Here is a 21700-nt window from a genome sequence, read left to right as displayed (position 1 = left end):
TTTTTTTTTTTTTAACAGGAGTAGTAAGTCAAACTATACTTCCTAAGAAAGGGAAGTATATTCGTTTGGTATTGAGATTTACTCGAGCGTATAAATCATGTTCAATGTTCGTTTTTTTAACAAAAACTTGCATATCTAATTTTCTCTTTTCTTTTTACCATCTTAATTTTAGTTCAAGTGATCCGTTTCTTAGAAATATTTGAAAGGATATAACCCTAGGGGAAACCAAAAAAAAAAAAAAAAAAAAAACTTAACGCGGACCATTAAACAAAGACTCTAACCTAGAATTCAAATCCTCAACTCAAAACTTGAGACCTACACCTTAAACTTCGAACTTGGGACTTGAGAGTTGAGACTCAAAAAATACCTATGAGTATGGATTCGAATATCCTAAAGAACCAAACTTCATACTTAGATTCAATCGTGAACCTGAACTCATGACATGCATGGAACCCAAAGTTGACATTTAACACTTGAACTCCGACCGTGGTATCGCCTTTCGCCAATAAGTTGATTAACTAAATCGCAGAATGAGTTGATAATAGCTTTACAGAGGAAGTACGGAGAAAATGGGATCGAATATTGATTGTCACAATTATTTTATCCGTTTTGTTAAGTATAAATATCTTGAGGTTTTTCTTTCGAATATAACACTTGTAGAAAAAACAGCTTGCGTGACGAACCATATTTCGTCACACAAGAGGTACTTGCGCGACTGAAAAAACAATGTCGTCGTGCAAAAAAGATAGGAAAGGAAACAAAAAAAAAAACAATTTTGCGCAACAAAAACCTTCGTCGTGCAAGAATACTTAGTGTGACGAACAATAGTTGTCGTCGCGCAAAGTCATCAAGAAAATGTGGGGTAATTTTTTTGGGCGCAAAAACCTTACGCGACAAAGGTTTCGTCGTGCGAGTTAGTTATCACTTAGACCATTCACTGTAGGTGAATCAGAGGAATCAATACTGCAATTATTACAAATGTTTGGGCGACAAAGCCTTCGTCCCGCAAGCCCTGACCTTCCTATAAATAATTGTGGTGTGGCATACTTTTGGATTTACTATTGATTTGCATTTGATTTCATACTTATACATAGTAAGATTTTCTGGAAACTATACATGTTTTACGGCGAAGGGTTAGTATATTTAGAATAGATGGATTTTATAAAAAAAAAAATTTTGCCCACTCACCCTTCTATTTTTCGCCCATCCAGGTCCTAGTTAGCTGATTTATTCTGTGGCATACGAGGAATATTTGGCGGTTCTGACATATCCATAAATAATGTAGGGACTTTTCCTGTACTCATTCCCTTCGTTTTTCTTCCATCTGACATCCATCATTTTCATTTTCTCTCAATTTCATCATCTAATACTCCCTCCATCTTCTTCTCTAGGTTGATCGAGCTGCCTCGGTGTGTCTGGTAAGCGTTTTTTTTTTTTTTTTTTTTTTGTTAGGGTAAAAGTATTAATGTAAATTCATAGTAACACCATGAATTTCGTTGTTTATAGGGATATTATGTGTGATTAGCGATTGATGGAGAACGATTGAGAAGGTATTTTCTTCGTTTTATTTAAAAAATAATAATAAAATTAATTAAATTTTGTTTAACTGATATTGTTATGTTTATATTGTGTTGTGAAATTATATTTATATTATGTTGTTAAATTTGTACAGGACGTACAAATATGTGTTATCATGTACGGAGTTAATTGTAATTAACTTCGTACTTGTTTTTTTTTATATAGTAAAACTTAGTTTTCCATTGGAGGATTAGTTGGATTTCCCACATGGATGTGAGAGCATGACTGCAGTTCAATTGATTCTTGAATTGTCTCATTATTTGGACAGTTTGGGAATGCACAGTTATGGCACATAGTTTATGGTTGAAGGATTAGGTTTTGGTTGTGGAGATTTCGATGTCATCTTTGTACGTTCTTGGGGTGGCCCATAGGTATTTCATATCTACGTTGTCCATCTGAAGAACTATACCGAGATGTTGCCGAAATTCACTCATGTCGAAATCTAATATGATGTAGTCGTAAATTACGTGACGTAACTATGCATTCCCGAATGGGATAGGGCCCTTACCGGAGGCATAAGGTGACACTATCATTTGTATGAAGTCATTGTGATTGTTGTACTGTTATTGTGGTTGCAAGAATTATGAATAGGACGTGGATACAGAACCCGAATAGATGTGCAGATGAATACTTGGATGGAATTGAGGATTTTATTGACTTTGCACATACACACAACCCGGGTGCAACTAGAATCCGGTGTCCTTGTAGGAGGTGTAACAACACGTTAAGGGAGACTTATGAAAATGTTTGATTTCATTTAGTAAGGAATGGAATGGTTGAGACCTATAATACTTGGAACCATCATGGGGAACAATTAGACAATGCTTCGTCTTCAAACGCCACAAGAGTGGAAAATGTTGAACCTAATGTGGATCCTAATAAACAAGTCATTGGTATTATAAATGATGCTTTTCCATTTGCATCGACATACACTAATCAGGAAGGGGAAGATGACATGCCTACACCAATGAACAATGCAGCGTTCGAACAATATGAAAAACTATTAAAAATGCCAACCAAGAGTTATACCCGGGGTGCGAGAGCTTTTTAGATCTCACAGTCATTGTGGAACTAATGCACGGAAAAATAAAGTATCGTATTTCGAATCAGTGTTTCGATTACTTTTTGGAGGTTTTCAAGAGAATGCTTCCTAAGGACAATTGTTTGCCGAAAGACCATAGACATTCGCAAATGGTGTTGAATGGTCTTGGATTGGGTTATGAAAAAAATTCACGCTTGCAAAACAATTATATTTTATCCTACGAAGAGAATAAAGCATTGAGTAAATGCCCTGTATGCAATGACTCGAGGTTCAAAACGATATCTTAGAATAGAACAACTACGATCCCACAAAAAGTCATGTGTTATTTGCCTTTGAAACCTAGGTTGCAGCGATTGTATATGTTGACACATACTACCACTGACATGAGATGGTATAAGGAAAAACGGGTAGACGATGATGTGATGAGGCATTCTACATATGGGGAGGCTTCGATAGAACGTTCCCAAGTTTGTTGATGATCCTTGGAATGTTATATTGGGACTTGCCATTGACGGATTCAGTCCGTTCGGGGTTCTAAACCAACACCACAACACTTGGCCAATTTTCTTATTCCCATATAATTTGCTGCCTTGGAAATGCATGGAAAAAAGAATACATGATGATGACTCTTTTGATAACTAAGGATCTTGGTAGGTCAATTGATGTTTACTTAGTGTCGTTGGTTGATGAGCTAAAGGATTTATGGACAAACGGTGTGCGCACGTATGATAAGTGCATTGGGAAAATGTTCACTTTGCGAGCAACAATCATGTGGACTGTGAACGATTTTCCCGCATGTGCAATGGTTTCAGGGTGGAGCACTAAGGGTTATATGGCATGCCCTATATGCAAGGATGATATAACATCTGGTTGGCACACCGAAAAATTTTGTTACCTGGGTCATCAAAGATGTTTGCCATGGGACCACGAGTGGCGGGAAAATGATAAAGAGTTCAACGGGAAAACAGAGCATCGCCTCAGACCTAAAGAATGGTCCAGTGATAAGATTTTGGAACAACTTAACCATTTGGATTTTGCTCCGTTCGAGAAAACAGTGAGTAGGACCAGACCTTCTACACATATGAACTGGATGCATAAGCCTATGTTTTTTGAGCTCCCATATTGGTCGAAACTAAAATTAAGACACAACCTCAAAATTATGCATGTTGAGAAAAATGTATTTGACACATTAGTGGACACCATTCTAGATATCGAGGGCAAGACAAAGGACATGATCAAAGCTCATCTTGATTTAGAAAGATTGGGCATACAAAAGGGTTTATGGATGAATAGGGATAGTGATAAAGCCAAAAGGGATCTTGCGTTTTTTTTTTCCATGAAACCGAATGACAAAAAAGACTTTTTAAAATTTGTATCGTCTGTAAAGTTTCTCGATAAGTATGCTTCTAATATCGCGTGTTGCGTGAATGTTGACGAGGGTAAATTTGCTGGACTAAAGAGCCATGACTGCCATGTGTTTATGCAACGCCTACTTCCTGTGGGTATTCGACACCTATTGCCGAAAGATGTTGTGAAGCCAATCATGTTGTTATCTAGATTTTTTTTCCCAACTGACGGCAAGAACGTTGCGAAAGACGAACAGTAATTAGTTGCCCCATGACATTGTCCAAGTCCTATGCAAGTTCGAGATGATATTCCTTCCAGCTTTCTTCTTAAGTATGATCCACGTGATGGTTCACTTGGCCGAAGAGGCATTGTTTGCTAGTCCTATCAACTATCGCTAGATGTATCCAATAGAAAGGTATATAATCCTTATCATTTGTTTATGCATCATTAAACCACGCTTACTAATTTGTATCATATCGTTTTATTTTGGCAGGCTTCTCGGGGAACTAAAAAAAAAAGTGTACGCAACAGGGCGATGCCTGAATGATTAATTATAGAGGCTTAGGTTTAATTTTTGTGGAATGTATTTAAAAGATGTGGAGGACTTTCAATTGTTCTCAGCGCAATAATGACGGGGGTGTGAGAAAAAAAAACTTTCTGTTTTTGCCCAATGCGCACGACCCTTTGGAGATCTTGTATGCGGCAAGTCGTTTTCCAAAAATGACTTGGAGGTAGCGCATTGGTCTGTACAACAATTGGTGACAAGATAATGGCATATCAAGATGAGCATGAAGAGATGATGAAGTGAAAACATCCATCACATTTGTATGCCAAGGAACACCGAGAATTGTTTCCACAATGGTTTTTCGAATATGTAAGTTATACGTGTTTTGTATTTGTGATATATGTTGCAATATTTAATTTTCTCAAACCAACAGGTGTATCTTTTTGTATAATATTAGGTGAATAAATTGAAAGCATTGAATTCCCCCACTTATAGTGAAGAGTTATATAACTTGGCGTTCGGCTCAATTCGCGCTGAATTGTTCTCAGGTTGCCATGATAACGGCATCAAGTTTTTGGGGGCTGCACGAGATGACAAGTTATGTACGCAGAACAATGGTGTCCATGTCCCAGGTGGAGGTGAAAGTACAAACATTGATTTATATGGCAAACTAACAATTGTCGTGCAATTGCTTTACACAAACCGATACCAAGTGATCATGTTTAAGTGTTAAAATCGACCATGGCTCACTATCTGTGAACACTAACAGAACTTGGTAGGATGACAACCTGTACATTTTGGCAAACATGGCAAAATAGATTGTGTATCTATATGACCTAAAGCCGGGAAAGGTTGGAAAGTTGTTCAGAAGATGGATCAGAGGAACGTGTCTGCTATATCAGATCAAGACCCTACTAATGACGACGTCGACAACGTCACTGACCAACGTTTAGAATCTTCAATGGAAAATGATGCGGAAACACTTCGAGATACAAATCTTATCCAAGAACCGTTTCAGATACAAGGAGTGGCCTCAATCGAAATACCAATTCAGTCAATTACAATTAACCTCAGTAATATTCCACGATACGATGGTGTAGTGGACTCGAACGACTATGATGATGTACCTATCGAGGAGGAGGATTGGGAGACCGAAAGTGATGACAGTGATGATAGCAAAAGTTATTTATAGTTCGGATGATGAATAATGCAGTTTATTTGTGACTTGCTATGTAAAACATATTAAATGAATTTTTTTGTAATTTAATTATCTTATTTTATAAATAAATTGTTTTTATTTGAATAAATATAAATTTAAAAAAATTTACCTAGGTAAATTAAATTTTCAGTTGATTGCGCAACGAATAAAATATTATTCATTGCACAAATGGCATTTGCGCGACAATTAATTACTCTTCGTCATGCAATGAGCTGAAAATTTGACTTTTTGAGTGCGCCCAAAAAAAAATTCGGGAAAATTTGAATTTTTTGCGCGACGAATATCTTCTGTTCATTGCATAATAACTTCTGGATTAAACTGAAATCGCAAACACTTTCCCCTCACTTTTCCTCTCTGTAAACTCTCCCTCCAACATCCATCTCCCTCAGCTCTCCTCGCACTCTCTCTTCCTCCTCCAACAACCCTCTCTCTTACTCCTCCGGCAACCCTCTCTCTTTCTCCTCCGACAACCCTCTCTTTTCCTCCTCCGACAGTGCTCTCCCTCTAAGGTTAATTTCAATTTACTTAATTCTAGTAAAATTAGGAATTAGGGTTCTAATGTCCTGTGATTTTTATAATTAATTGATTTTTGGTTGCTCGAAATCTAATGCTTTGAATAATTGATTTGATTTGATAATTGTTTTGAATTAGGGTTCCATAAATAGAGTTCTAATCTGCTTTAGGGTTCTAATCTGACCAGGAAGAATGGGTTCTAAAATTCACATCTATAACGCACATGCCAACACAAAGTGAAGTTTAAAACTCCAATTTAGAAAGAAAAAAAATTAAAAATCCTCAATTCGAGTCATAAAACCCTAACTTTAGGAAACTCTCAATTCAAAATTCCAAACAATAACATAGATATTATAAAGATACACAGAATAATTACCTTTGATGCTCGCTGCTTCTACCTCTTAGGTGTTGCCCCTCTTAGAAGGCCAGCACCTTTAACTCTCTATCTCTATATATGTGTATATATGTATGAATATTTGTATATGATTAAACCTCTATATATGTGTATATATGTATGAATATTTGTATATGATTAAACCTATGTGTATAATTGAATGTATGTACGCCATGACAGTTTTTTGGTGCATGTTCTTAGTTACATATAGATCCGTATACAATTCGGCATTTGGGTGTTTACAATTTCGGGTCTTTTGACGAAAGATTTCATAAATTTATGATGTTGTGACTTGGGTCATTGAGATCTAAGTTCAAGTTGCTGCATTTTTGTATATTTTGTAAATCTCTGTTGGTTTCTTATATTGCGTGAAATGCAGATTGCAATAATGCAATATCTGCATGCACAATTGTTAGTTTTTCTTGTTCTTTTTCATTCAGTTAGTGTTAGAGCTTGTGTTGTCGTGCAAATGTTAAAAATCTTAATTTCCGGGGAAAAGGAAAATGCTAAGATGTGCTGAATAGCTTTGAGGTAGTGAAATCTTTTCTCAAGTTTGTGATTGAGGAAGAAACAATACAGTTGGATTTACTAACGTATAGACGACTCCGAAAGTAATCATTTAAGACATCTACAATAGGTGTAGTAGGTCTTCCTTCATCAATGAACGAGATTCGTTTATAATATCCATGAGTTGTTATATCAGAGCTCTTCCATTTCCTTTTTTTGTTAATCTCCCTCCATGCCTTCGAGTAATAGAGGCTGTTTTTATGTTCATTTTTCTTCCTAGTCGGAAGAATAGGAAATCTGCTTCAAATTCAATTTAATATTCCTATTAACTTGATTTCTCTTAAGTGGTGTTTTAATTAGGAATTGTGTTGTCATTTAGTAATAGTCGTTTACTGTGATATATTGGGCTGGCAACTTGTGTTTGTAGTTCTTATGGTTGCTGGCTAGGCTCTCTAAATACTCGAACTAACTAGTTCGAAAGATTGTTTCTTTTGTGAATGCTTCACTAGTTTCCTTGCCATTCCGACTTTTGGTATTCTTTTCAGACTAGATAGTTCGAGTATTTAAAGAGCCTAGCCAGCAATCGTAAGAACTACAGACACAAGTTGCTGGCCCAATATAGCACAGTAAATGACTATTACTAAATGACAACACAATTCCTAATTAAAACACCACTTAAGAGAAATCAAGTTGCTAGGAATATTAAATGACAACGCAATGCTATCATAATTTTTTGGTTGCATAATTTTGTAGTTGCCAATATTTGTTTATAGTACTTTATGTCAAAGTATCAAACTTGTTTACATTATCGTAGTATTTAATTGTAAGTCACTTAGGTGTGAATTTGACACGATATTAGAACAATTCAAATTTTTATGAAATGATATAAGAAGTAGAGAACACAGAGCCTTATTTGACTGATTTTTATGATCTCAAGCTTATAAGAAAAATAGTTCAAATCCCAAAACCTATATTTGTGGTAGAATAGTAGATCAAAATGGTTGGGATTCTGGAACTTGTCATGTTTACAGTTATTAAAACGCCCAAGAGTGTTTTAGGGTTCATGATTTCCAATGCTCAAAACATGGATCAGTAGTTCAACTTTGCCTGAGTTAACAATGTAATTGATATTTTATGGACTTTGATAACACCACATGTTATAACTTTGCCTGAGTTAATTGATATTTTGTGTGCTTCACTTTGATGCCAAGTTATTGGCATAACATGCTGTTATTTTTTTTTTTTTAAATCAAAAGCATATGCTAACAACATCGTGTCTAAAAGAACAAAAATTGGTCACATGTCAAATAAACCAATTTTTTTTTTTGGAGTAATGGTTTATGTATGCAGTGATGATTCCTTTTCCTATTCGTACATGTTGCAACTTGCAAGTCTTCTCTGTAGGAAACAAGTTCATAAAATCTGCTTTATACTTAGAAATAAACCAAAAGGAGTGAAATGGTTACATATTTGTGTGTGATTAGAGATAAAAGAAAAGGGATGGGAAAAGGAGGGAAAATGTATAAACTATTTGAATTCAGCTCCAAGTGCCAAGTCCATTGCAAATTTTCAATCTTTTTTTGGGGTTTATGTATAATTATGTTTTGATTGATGGGTTTTTAAAGTTATTGGTTTCTGCTGATTGGGATATTTGAAAGTTTTTATCTTCATAAAGTTGGTTTGTTGAATTTGTATTGGGGAATTCCTGTGTTAGGTTTTCATTTGGTCATATTGGGGATAAAAGATTTCTGCCGTCTTTTCTGGGTGGGTTTTGAACCTGCATTCTTTTGTTCGGATATGCCTGGAAAATTTCCATATTATGTCCTTGTTTTGTTGTAGTTTCTATGTTGGCACATGGCATTATTTTGCTTTGCTTGCTGGTATTTGGTGTACTGATTCTGCTTTGTAGAATTTTTTTTCCATTAGAAAAGACTCACCAATTATTGTACCTTGTTCCATCAATTATATCCTCCAACATCTATCAACTAGGAAACAAGGGATGCCAATTTTCTATTTACCTTATAATATGTCTATTGTACTAGAATTTCATCACAATTCAACTCTAGGGTGATGATCTGCTGTCAAATTTGAGTACTATTTTGATTCTAAATGTGCTTTGTTTTATTTTTCTTGAATTTCAAATACTTGGAAAATGATTGTCGGTGTTCATGTTTTACACCTGTGTTTTGTTATGAGTTAAGGAGTTGGTGCTTTATCAGGGTCAAGTAAGATGAGAAATATGTTTGTGCTACCAACTACGGTTTGCAATTTATATCTAAATGTAATATAGAGAATAAGCACTGGATTTGGCACATTGACTTCAATGAATAGGCACAGATTTTTTTTTCTAATTGTGCAGATGTCGCAGCTTATTAGACGTTATAAGGCGGTAAGGACTGCACCCCATTCGATTCACCCACATTCTACTTCAGCCGCCACTGCACCAGCAGAAATGGAGCTCAGGCTGGTTAATTCAGTTGATGCGGCTGATGCAATTGCTCCCCGGGTCTCCCAGACGTCTGCATCATCAGCCTCTTCAGTTGCGCTACTTGTTAGTGCCAAGCATGGTCACCGCCGCCCTCGCACGCTCGACACAACATCAACATCCACTATTGATGCCTCGGGGTCCTAACAAGGTAAACATGTAATAAACACTGATAACTGATTTTTTCTATAGTGCCTTGGTGCTTTCTCTATACAAATTGTTCCATCTCATATAGGAAGATCAATTACGCATTGGAACCTGAAAGTTTGTCATTTTATTTCCAATAACTGATTAAATAAATCTCTTATGCTAAATTTTGTCAATATTTATATTGCTAATCAAATTTACCATATTTTGTTATCAGTGTTTGATATAAATGATTCTATTTGTTGGAGCATGAATGTCAATGGTCGATTTACTATCAAACCTGCGACTTGAATTCAAAATAATGTAACAACAAATAACTTAAAAATTGAGTTGCTAAATAGAATGTGGAAGTTAAATGTTCCTCATGCGATTAAAATTTTTAGTTGGCTTTTGCTTCTGGATAGAGTATTTCACTTGGCATCCACTACTAAAGTTCAACTGTTGTGATTGTTGTTGGATATCATATATTATTCATTACAATGTCCAGGGTTTGGGAATTGTTATAACTTTAGGGGAGGTTCTACCAAAATTTTGGTTTAATTTGTTGTGTTTATTTGACTGTTTTTTTTTTTTCAACAAAGAAAAATACCCAAGGACCTTGTCGCCAGTTGAAGACGGCGAACGTCACCCGGTTGACTAACTGACGTATCACGAACATAGAGCAGCATAGCGCATTGGCCCACAACATTGGTCACGTCGTTCAGACCTATTGGCCTATGCAATGGAAGTCTTGAAAAGTGATGCCAAACGAGGTGAGGACGAAGGTGTGCGCACAATTGTCGGTAAGTATCCTACCTTTTAATTGTTTTTTCTTTAAATTTTATATATTTATATTACTTAATGTATGTAATTAATTTGTTATATTGCAGATGAACTACAATTTCAACGACGATATGTTGGCGTATGTCAATAGGCTCTTTGCTGAACGGTACAAGTAATGGAAGAGCGACCTGCACCAATATTTTGAGACATTTGATGATCCGCAAGTCGCTCTTAAGGAGGGTTGCCCGAAGGAATTTGAGGACTGATAAGATAATTGGGTGTGGCTCTGCAGTCATTTTCAGGAGCTTGGCTATGTGGTACGTTTTTTTATATTAAGTTTAAAAGTATTATACGTTTCTTACTGGAGAAGGCGAAAGCCAACAAGAGCGATCTGGAGAAGAAGACTCTTCTCCACCATTCCGGTTCAAGGTGCTTCTCATATAGGATGAAGGCACGGCAGCATGAAATAATAAAGTTTTTCATATTCAATTTTTAATATGTCAGTAATTTTTTTTTTTTTGTACTAACATTTTCCTTCTCTTGTTCTATTCAGGGGGTTCAAAATTCCTGGAGATCTATCTTTACAAACATTTATGTTTGACCCAGGGATGAGTTGGCCGAGTCCCTTCATGTAAGTATTCTTCAATTGTAATTACCATGTTACGCATTCAAGTATCATGGTTATTATTTGAATGTTATTATTAATATTTCATGTTATATTACACAGGCGACAATGATGGAGAAAAGGCAGTTGGTTCTTCAGGAGTCCGCCTCCAAGCTTCTTCCCGAGACTCCGCTCAAGTCTGTGGATCCCCCAGAGGATGCAGGATTTCAGATCCTTACAGAGACCTTAGATCAGACTGTCAGACGAAGGTCGAGGACGTATTGTAAGGGGATGGGGAATGCCTGGCAGTGCGAACCTAGAGCCTATTCATCATCGCAGTCAAAGAGTGAGGTGACAGCTTTGACAGCAGAGGTGGCCGACCTTAGAATTGAGCTCACCTGGTATAAGAGCCAGATCTCACTAATTGTACAGGCCGTCAGTCAGTCCGACATTCGTCCCTTGTCGACATCCGAGCCCCTCCAACTCGAGCATGCCTAGAACTCTACCCCTTCGACCTCTAAGCTTGTCCCCAACCCCGAGACCTTCGTGCCCCAAGATTTCCAACCACCTCCGAATGACGACCCTGTAGATTACGCCGCATTATTTTCTTAGTTTTTTACTCCCTTACATTTTAAACATTTTCCTTGTACATACATTTTATATTTATTTAAATAAATTATTTTTTCTCTTCATTACATTTTTTAATTGCAATTTTATTTTATTATTTTATTACAAAATTAAAAAAACAGAACAAAAAATTAAATTTTAAAAAAATATATTTTTCTTTTTGCGCAATGAATACCTTCGTCTTGCAAAATTCTTGCAACTAACAAGGTTTCGTCACGCAAGAATAAATTATCGTCACACAAAGTTTCGAGAGATGAATATTAGTCGTCCCACGTTTGTATCTTGGTATTTTGTGCGACGAACACATTCACTCCTAAAAATTTTGAACGACGAAGGCTAAACTGTCCCACCTTGTTCTTGCGACGAATGCTATTTTTTGTCTCGCAAAGTCTTTCTTCACGATCTTTGCGCAATGAAATTTCCGTCGCGCGGACGTTTGTGCGACGGAAATACACTTTGCGCAACCAACTTTAGTTCGTCGCACAAATAGTTAAATATAGTAGTGTAAGTGTAAAATGTCTGATGAAATATTTCATAAGCTAAACAAGATCAAAACACACCTATTCATGTTCAATTTCGTCAGCTTGTTCACCAACTTGGACAAAAGAATAGATTAATTCCACTCTCATTTTCATTCATTGCCACCCACCACCCCCCCCCCCCCCCCCCCCCCATCCATCCCCAACCAAACACCATCAAATCCAAGTGGTTTAGTGTAGGCCAAACAAGGGGATGGGTTCGGTGCAACTTGGCTCATTGCCACCCACCCCCCCCCCCCCCCCCCCCCCCCCCCCCCCCCCCCCCCCCCCCCACATCTATCCCCAACCAAACACCATCAAATCCAAGTGGTTTAGTGTAGGCCAAACAAGGGGATGGGTTCGGTGCAACTTGGCATGAGGGTCAAGGGCAGGCATCATTGACAAAAGTACACGTGTACGGTGATGGTGACAGCATTTGGTTTGACCCTTGAAGTTGAAACTTGAAGAGGACGAAGATGAAATGGATCAAAGGGCGGGATATATGCATGCACGTATGGGCAAGTTTTGTCGCGTGTGGGCCGTTTATTTGGATTGATTGGACTCCGTTTGTCGTCCTTCAACGTTCAAATTCCCCGCCAACAATAACATGCCGCGAGTAGATTGTTGACTTTCTGATCAGCAAATTTTATTAAAACCCCGACAACCTCCACTTTCTTTTCTGTTTTTAGTTGGCCTTCACTCTTGCCTCAGGACACATTTTGTTCGGGATAACATTTGCATTCTAAATGTTTGTTTGGGAACATTCACATACTATTCAAAGAGAGAGAACAAGGGGCTCAACTGCCTAAATTGTGTTTTCCTCTTGGCGTTGATTGTGTTTTTCCCTTGGCCTTGTGCCTTTTTATTTATACTAATCCATATGAACTTTACTTGTTTTCCAAGTAATACAAATCATATTAAGAAAAAGGATCTTTCTCGATCTTGTAGAATTCCTATTTCTCACATTCGTAGAATAAACTAACTGCAACAATTACGATATGAAAGAAGCAATGACTCTTAATTCTTGAATTTGTGAGGCCGAGGGCGAGCACATAGACAAACATTAGAGAAATGCTACATGTAATCGCTTACGCATAAGTAAACATTGTGAAACTCATTTGCATCGACGGCTAAAAATTATTCACTCACCCACCACATCTACATATAAAGACTTAAGCAGGCTAACTGGCAAAAAGGCCACGGCCCATTTTTTTTAATAAAAAAAAGAAAAATGAGTACATTACATACATCCCCTCCTCTCCATCTCTTTTATTTACCACTTTCGAACATAAATATATATATATATATATATATGTTAATCAAATGTTTGCCGTTCTTTCTCTACTTGATTTTCTAAATTTTACATCTCCTAAAGAGTCGGGTCCTAATCTCTCCGAGTCAGTTTCACTATTTCTACTACCACTTGCTTTCTACATTGTCTAGTGGTGTCAAGAGTGCAAAAAAGCAACCGTCACCACGCCATCTGAATCTACTGGCCTGCTACTCCCAACAGTTTCAGGGGAAACTTAAGCATACCGGTACGAATCAGAGAGGGGCGAATGCGTAGTACTCGAGGGTGAGGAAGACGAAGAAGTGTCAGAATCTGAAAATTTTCTAAACGAGCTACTCCAACCATGCACTGAATGACCAAATATGTAATCAGACAAGTCATCGGTGCTGGGAGAGCAACAAGTACTATCAGTACTGTAAGAACCTTCGTCGGAGTTGTTGCTGATAAGGGAAGAATTGTCACTTGATGAGTCCTCTTCCAAAATCCTTTGCAGCTCCTCTGGTGAATGTGCACTGGGTACGGAAGGGGCAACAGCAGAATGTGTGGAGACAGATTTTGGTTTCAAATTGGTAGTCTTTCCACCGATCCAGGAAGGAATGGCTCGATGTTTGGGATCAGGAGAGATTATTCTGTTCCTTATCAATCGAGGGGCCCTTGGCAAGCATCTGCAAGGTAGTTCAGTCAAAAGCCCAAACAACAATGATTACAGAGACTAGATAAGAGAGAGAGAGGTGGGAGAGTAGCAAACAAAACAGAAGAGATCCATCACCTTGAATAAAGAAGCATGTAAGCGCCTTTCGTCAAGACCCTTTCAAGTTCCACAGGTGTTACCTGCCCAACCAAAGCCAACACATTATAAGTTAAAAGCGCTCGAATATGCAATTACAACAACATTCTGGTTATGCATGAAAACAAATAAGCAAGCCATAGGAGATTGACACATGGATAGCGTGGAAAGTAATAATCGTAGGTGGAAGGGAGGAGGTGTGGACCATTTGTGGGCCAGTTCGATCTTGGCCATCCCTGTGGGCTTCGGTTTCTTGTTTTACATGTAGACTAAATGATGTTTAAAGGGAAAACCTTGTTCTTTGTATTGTAATTTCTTTCAGGTAACCCCTTGACTTGTAGTAGATACTATTTAGGTAAAAGGAAAAGCCAAGTAACAAAAAAGGAAGAGTAAAGTTGCAACGCATATTAAAGAAATAAATTTGTATTAAACATACCGTGCTGTCGTCAACCATGAACCACTTGTTCTGGGAATTCCTGACATAGCACACGTAGTGACCAGAAAATGCAGCATTCATGATATCTAAGTGAACAACCACCCCGTAAAGTCTGTATATAGGCGATTTATCACTTGTACTACTCATAAAAGGTGCCAAGTCCAGGATCTCAGGAAACCGGATAGGCTTATTGATCTTCCCAAATTTTCCAGACTGTTTACAGGAGAACACACATCAGATAAAAGGAAAAGAATTTACAAAAAGCAGAGACTGAAAACATGTCCTTGAATAACTCAATTACCTGAAAACGCTTTAGTGCAATTGTAAGGATATTTGGAGCTTCCAGTATCGTCAACTTCTTTTTGGCCTTCTCATAAGATTTGCATCTGATTGACATGATATTGAAAAACACCAACAAAGTTAGTGCATCTTAGCCAACAATTCCATAAAATTAGAAAAACTTCTATGTAGTTATTATAGTTGTTCAAACTCTGACGGGAGATCAATGAGTAATCATCCATAGGCAGATTACAAAAGGGGAAAAGAGGGGAAATACGATAACAACTCCAGCAAAACCTACATCCAATATTATTTGATAACAATCAGACAAAAAATTAACTTTGGTGCGTTGCGGAGCTAAAATTGTAATAAGAACTCTGTTTTTTCCTGTACATTTCACTATAAACCAAACCTTAGCAAATAATCATGTCAAAGAGGAAAAAAAAAAAAAAAAAGGAGTAGCAGGATTCAAATTTTGTAAATAGCACAGATGAATTTTTATAGCCCATAATATCTAATCAGAATGTGGACTTAATATAGTATTCATTGCATTGCCAAAATGGTTCACCAAGTTATAATTCATTGCCCAATAACGGTTGATTAAGGAAACATACTGTATGGTCTAACAGGAATTAATAGATGTTCAAACATATATATAGAAGAAAAGGAAAAAAAAAAAAAAAAAAAAAAGGACAACTAACCTGCTACATTGGTATTTGTTCTCGCCATCCAAGGTCTCAGTACCAGTAAATCGACGAAGAGCCTCTTCCAGGGTTCCTATATCACCCTCAATCTCAACAGTAAGATCCATCATTCTTTCCTGCCGCTCAGACTTACCTTGGCACTTTGTGCATTTTATCTGCACCATATAAAATCAAATTTATACATGCTATAAGGAAAATTATTATGTAAGCTCAGACGAGACAAGTAACACAACCTTGGTTGTATAAAAATTATAATAACAGTAATACATACCTTTGATCGAAGGTAGCCTCCAAATGTAAGGCCTATTAAAGTTGTTTCTTCTTTCAAAGAGCGTGACGAATTAACCCCAGCTTCCGTAAGGCAAACAGATTGCATCATGTCAATAGCATACCTGTCAATTTAACTTATCAAGTCAATAAAAGGTTTTCCAGAAGATGGAACAGTAAGTGTTACTAATGCATAGAATAATATGTAGGCCTTCAGAGATGTACAAGTTTAGCACACCTTAGAAATTCATGGGCATCTTCTTCTCTCCCATTACCAAGTTGACTTCCAATTTTTCTCAACTGGGAAAGTATTCCCATAGGAGACAGAGGAGAGCTCCCTTCCTTTGCCTTTGAAACTAGACTTTCGAACTCACACATGAAACACCATTCCTTCTTTACACCTGACAAATTAAAATCTCATCAATAAACTGTGCAGAATACAAGATCTACTGACTGTACTAAACAAGTAATTGCTAGGAATCCAAAGAGGAGAACATGTTCGAAAGCTTACAAGCTTTAGAATGGAATCCTTGAAGCAAATAAGCAGTCAGAGGTGGAGTAAATGACAAGCACTGTAGCACTGCATTGGCATAGCAGCTGCAGAATAAAAATAAAGAATACGTTAAAAACAGAATAACCACACTTCTGATCAAAACTCAAAAGTTTGATCTATCAAATCTGTTTGAAAATGAAACCAGCAAAAACATATAATAAAGTTTTATGCACATAATAATTGTAGCAAATACAGTTAAACAGTGTAATAATCATGACCCAACATCGGGATAATTTCCCATTTCTGGTTTAGAAGACTGAAAGATGGTAGTACACCATGCATATGGAACTGGGTAATACTGACTATATAAAACAAGTAGCAACATGCAAGTTCACCTTGGTTACAGCTACAAGACTTTATGAAGATCTAATCTGATTCACTTCACTACTTGGTTCTGTGCACCTTTTTTTTTTTTTTCCAAACATGACCACATGAACAGGTACTATATGATGTTACCTGTTACCGCAATTTATAAGGCCAGAAGGGCGCAATTCCACCTTGTTCCAATTGTAAAGCTTAACAAATAATTCATACCGAAAGTGTTCCTCCTGAAACAAAGACACATAATCAATTCATAATGATTGCTAGCCATTTAAAATGTTAAGGAATATGCACTAAAAAAGAATAGAAGGTCAAACCTTCTCGCTGTATTTTCCTGCAATCTCACTCCCAACTCCCACAGGATAGTGCTTTGGTATTTTGGATCCTCTAAACTGATCGAAAACCTTAAATACAGAGGTTTTCAAGCCATTCCTGTTATTTGAAAGATTTGTAGCTTGAGATGAAACAGCATTACTAGCCTCAGCAAAGTCAACTTTTCCAGATTTTACAAGTGGAAGTGAGCCTCCAACAGCAGGTGCATGGCGAGAATCAGAAACACTGGGTGATGGAGTTCCAGCTTCTCTAGACTTCAAAACATCTGAAGTTCTGTTGCAGTTCTTAACAGCCTGATCTGACCTTTCTGAGCTTGTGGATAGCACTCTACTAGGTTTCAAAGCATGTGTGCATTTTGAAATTCTTTCAGTGCCAACAGATTTATGAACAGAAGGCGAGGAGGAAGACTTAATTTCTCTGAACTTGAAGGCATGTGAATTGCTGCTAGATTCATTATCCTCATTTTTTGACCCTTTACTTTTCTGGGATGGGGAATTCTTGACCTTCACAGCATCTCCACTAATCTTCTCTGATAAATCTGCTCCACAAGTGGACTTACTGAGCTCCGAAGAATCCAGAAGATCATCACCTAACCTGGTGCCACTTGACCTGGAGTCTAGCCTATGAAGGGGAGGTGCAGTACTTCCAGACAAGTTGAATGAAAATAAGGAAGATCCAGAATCAGATATCTTTCTATTACTAGCTACACTGGAATTGGACACTTGGGCATCACTCCTGGACCCTACGGGATCAAGAGTGTTCCCCCAGAAATCAGAGGATGGCGTACAAGACTCAGCAACTGGACCCTCACTCATGCCACTGTTGTTCAAACCTGAAGAAGAATTTGATCTCCGCACATTTTCTTCATCATTAACACTAAGTTTAACCTGATTCAACTTATTTAACTTAGCAAAACCACCAACAGAATCAACCAAGCTAGCAAACTTTGGAGATGATGGCTTAGATTGATCGATGTTGTTACCATTAAAGGGAGTCTGCTGGATCTCAAAGGCATCATCAGCAGATGGTTGCCCATCTGATCTGTCAGGTTCAAATGAACTAACACTCCCACTGACAGAAACATCGTCCGAAGATTCAGTACCTGCTGGCAGAAGTAGAAAATCCAGAAAAAGAGGTAGCTGGTGAGTCAGATGTAGAATTTGTTCCTTTCCTCTCGGCAAGAAATTCATCTTCACTATCATCATCCCTTATGCATTCAACATCGGGAGGGCAACCAGGATTAGGCAATGCAGGTTCCTCAGAAGATTTTTCAACAGACTCCCTGCTTTCAAACTTGTCGGTATTAATTTCAAGGTCTTCTTTGGTTACCTTTAGTTCAGAATCACTTGCCACTACAACATTCTGGTGAATTATGCTAGGAGGACGGCACTCTTCCTTGTGACCTTGCCGCCAATGAACAATTTGACACTTTGCAGAACTGAAACATTTAATTGGACGTCATGTCCATGAAATATAGTACCATACCAATTACAGATGTCCGCGTTTAAATGAATAAAACTATAATTCCACAAAGCTTTTTATTTTTTAGTCAAAGTTTATAGGGGTTGGCTACAGCCTACAAGGATTTTTATTTCATCGTTATCAAAGGTATAATTGTTTATTGAAGCCTTAAATTCTCTATGGGAATTCCGTGATCATAAGATGTCACTAAGTTCCAAGACAACCTTCTCTCTGTTACTACACTTTGTTTGGCTGTTTGAAATTTCATCAAACTAGATACGGCATTTAACCGATCTTTTACCATTTTTCCTTTTTGACAAGCAGCACAAGCTCAGTTGTGCCATGTGGACTTCTTGAATCAGAGAATAAGCATACTAAAACTAAAACAAAACAAAAAAACAATCTGCAAACGGTTGTTAATCATTGTTACTTCGCAATTGTCACAACATCTTAGTAACTAAAATCCCTTTCCCTTCACCTTTTCGTTTCCATCACAGAGTTCAGGAACATTTATAAATACTCACGGGAGGTTCAGTAATATCAAAAACAACATAAAAATCATCAAATTCCTTCTTCCTATCTGAGTCAAAAACCGGTTTTTCGAGTTTTCGCTTCTTCAACAGATTCAGAAGTAAAATCAGATTAACCACCCAAAAAAAAAAAGAAAAAAGAAAAAAAAAGCAATCACCTGAATTAATGTTCAGCAAAAGGGAAAATAAATAAATAAACAACCGGGATGCACACAGAAATTTCAAAAAAATACATCATATGCTCAACATGCAATGTAAATAAACAATAACAAATTGCCACCCAAATCACAAAAATTAGAAGAAAAATGAAAAATTAATTAATTTATCAGAAAACTTACCAGTAGCGAACCGCTTTGCAGCGGGCGCAGCGCGTGGTGGTGGGGCAGTAACAAACAACGCAATACGAACCTTTAATCTCAGCTACCGGAACAGCGCCGTACCCAGCCGTGACCTCGAACTCAGCTCTAGCAACTTCCTCCTTGGCCAAGACCAAAAGTCTCCTGATCTCCTCCCTCCTGGCGTTAGCGAGGCGCCATTTTCTCCGAACCACGAAGAATCCGATCACCGACGCCAGAAAACAAACCACCAGCACGAGGCTCCGAAACCCTAAATCCCCAGCCACATGCATTTATCCTCCACCCAATAATTCACGCATCCAAACAGACCCAAAAACATAGACGTAGTAACTACCAACGGCGACGCCCGCGGCGGCGGTTTGGTGGTGATTGAAGAGACGGACGAGCACAGCCGTCCGAATTGGTCGATGGTCGCAAGGTACGGCGATGATGGTGGTGGAAATCGAAGAGACGAAAGGAAAAGTGCCAGGAAATGAGAATGCAGGTGGGAAAGAAGAATGTGGTTGGTTGCTTGGAGAGAGTGTGGATTTTTGAGATTTTTAGCGACGCTTGTTTTTTTATTCTGACAATAAATTGGGAAAATCCGATTCGGATTTTACTATTTTAGGGCTTGTGAGAAATATTCGGGGAAAATAAAATTATATTAAATTCCAATTTCAATGAATATTAAGTTATTAATATCGATTTTTATTTAATTTAATTTTTGTTTTGGACGTTGAGAGAATATTTATTTCGGAAAATTGTCGGTCGGGGGCAAGGAATTTCGCACCAGCGCATCGAGAAGCGTGAATTCTTCGCTTTCAAATATTCGGTTCGACCGGCCGGCCGGTTTGGTTCGATTTAACGGATACGGAAGTGGACGGTTGCATGGTGTCGCACGTGGAGAGTCAAAAGGTAAGCGTGAGGGTGGGGCAAAAGGGTTGAGGAGGACATCCAACGGTGGTGATGGGTTGGTGGTGGAGAACGATGGTTCACTCACCATTTTGGATGTTTGCCGTACACAGTGCATGGGAATCCACCAAGGGATGAGGCAATTCAAAAGTAATTGCCTTTCCTGTAAATTGGTTGAAATCAAACACTATTTTAGCTAGATTGGAACTTTCACATGTTTGAAACGCTTAGTTTTATATGATACGTGTGATCCGCAAATGACATATAACGTAAAAATTAAATGGTGAGATTTTCTTCATTACTAAAATCACTTAGAACGTTTGATCCACAACTGACATATACATATGATCAGCTACCAACATATAACGTAAAAAACACTTAAAACGTTTATTATATCGATGTTAACAAGAAGACGCAGAACTAAACTGATGTTCGCTATTCATGGTCAAAAATTGATGCACTAGCTAGAGACTTTTAAAAGCCTTTGACGACATTAGGATTTGAGAAGACATTTCCATTTTATTAGATCTTGAAGCCATTTCAACTTTAATGTAACAATCCATCATAATAATTAAAATATTAACTTGTATAAAATACATATAAGTTTTCCATATTTTAGTTCTTATTGGTTGGTTAGTACGAATATGGTGTAACCAATTTTTTATTTTTCCTTCAAAGATGAGTAGGATTGAAATTTTTAAGCATATGGCCCATTGGAAATATAGAAAAATGGATGGGCGTGTGTGCTTGTTATTTCTAAGTCAAAGATGAAAGCATGAATTTGTTTGGTATTTGGACTACAATTATATTCAAAGCTTCAAGAAATGGCAAAAGTAGAAAGATGATGATCAACTAACTCATATATTGACCAATGAGTAGGATGTCCCCATTTTTCATTTGGTAAGGTAATTTTTTCTTGTAAAGGGATGTCTTTTCTTTGGAGCAAAATGTTTGTTGAAAAGACAAGGGCACATGACAAAGAAAATCCTAGTCCAATATTACAAGCAAGGAATTGTTGTAGTCTCAAAGTTTAAGCAATTGGTAAAAGATGTGAAATGCAATGTGCTTTTAAGGATGTTAAATTTTGACACAAAAGATACATGAAATGAATTGGGTGCCAACAATGCTTTATGGCACAAAATATTATGTAGTCAAAAAACAACATAGGCAAAAAATGAGTGTAGCGGAGATGAGAAGTTTCAATAGATGTGTGGGCATATGAGAAAGGATAGGATTAAGAACG

At 37.4% G+C, this 21700-nt stretch overlaps 1 protein-coding gene across 1 annotated transcript; it reads right to left on the bottom strand.

The window, feature by feature from the left end:
• Positions 1-13430: 13430 nt before the first annotated feature.
• LOC103962908 (ubiquitin carboxyl-terminal hydrolase 16) lies at positions 13431-20146 on the bottom strand. The gene is given in 12 exon segments (XM_009375694.3): positions 13431-14204; positions 14309-14370; positions 14763-14975; positions 15064-15148; positions 15743-15900; positions 16017-16137; positions 16251-16413; positions 16524-16609; positions 17022-17113; positions 17204-18322; positions 18324-18657; positions 19549-20146. Coding segments are annotated over 12 exon segments (3153 nt in total). The 5' UTR covers positions 19839-20146; the 3' UTR covers positions 13431-13774.
• Positions 20147-21700: the final 1554 nt, after the last annotated feature.

This window comes from the organism of the source record quoted next, unplaced genomic scaffold, assembly GCF_019419815.1.
Source record: "Pyrus x bretschneideri cultivar Hongxiangsu unplaced genomic scaffold, Pyrus_bretschneideri_v1 Contig2, whole genome shotgun sequence".
Taxonomy (NCBI): domain Eukaryota; kingdom Viridiplantae; phylum Streptophyta; class Magnoliopsida; order Rosales; family Rosaceae; genus Pyrus; species Pyrus x bretschneideri.
The sequence above is the reverse complement of the archived record's forward strand: the minus strand, read 5'-3'. Positions and strand labels throughout refer to the sequence as shown.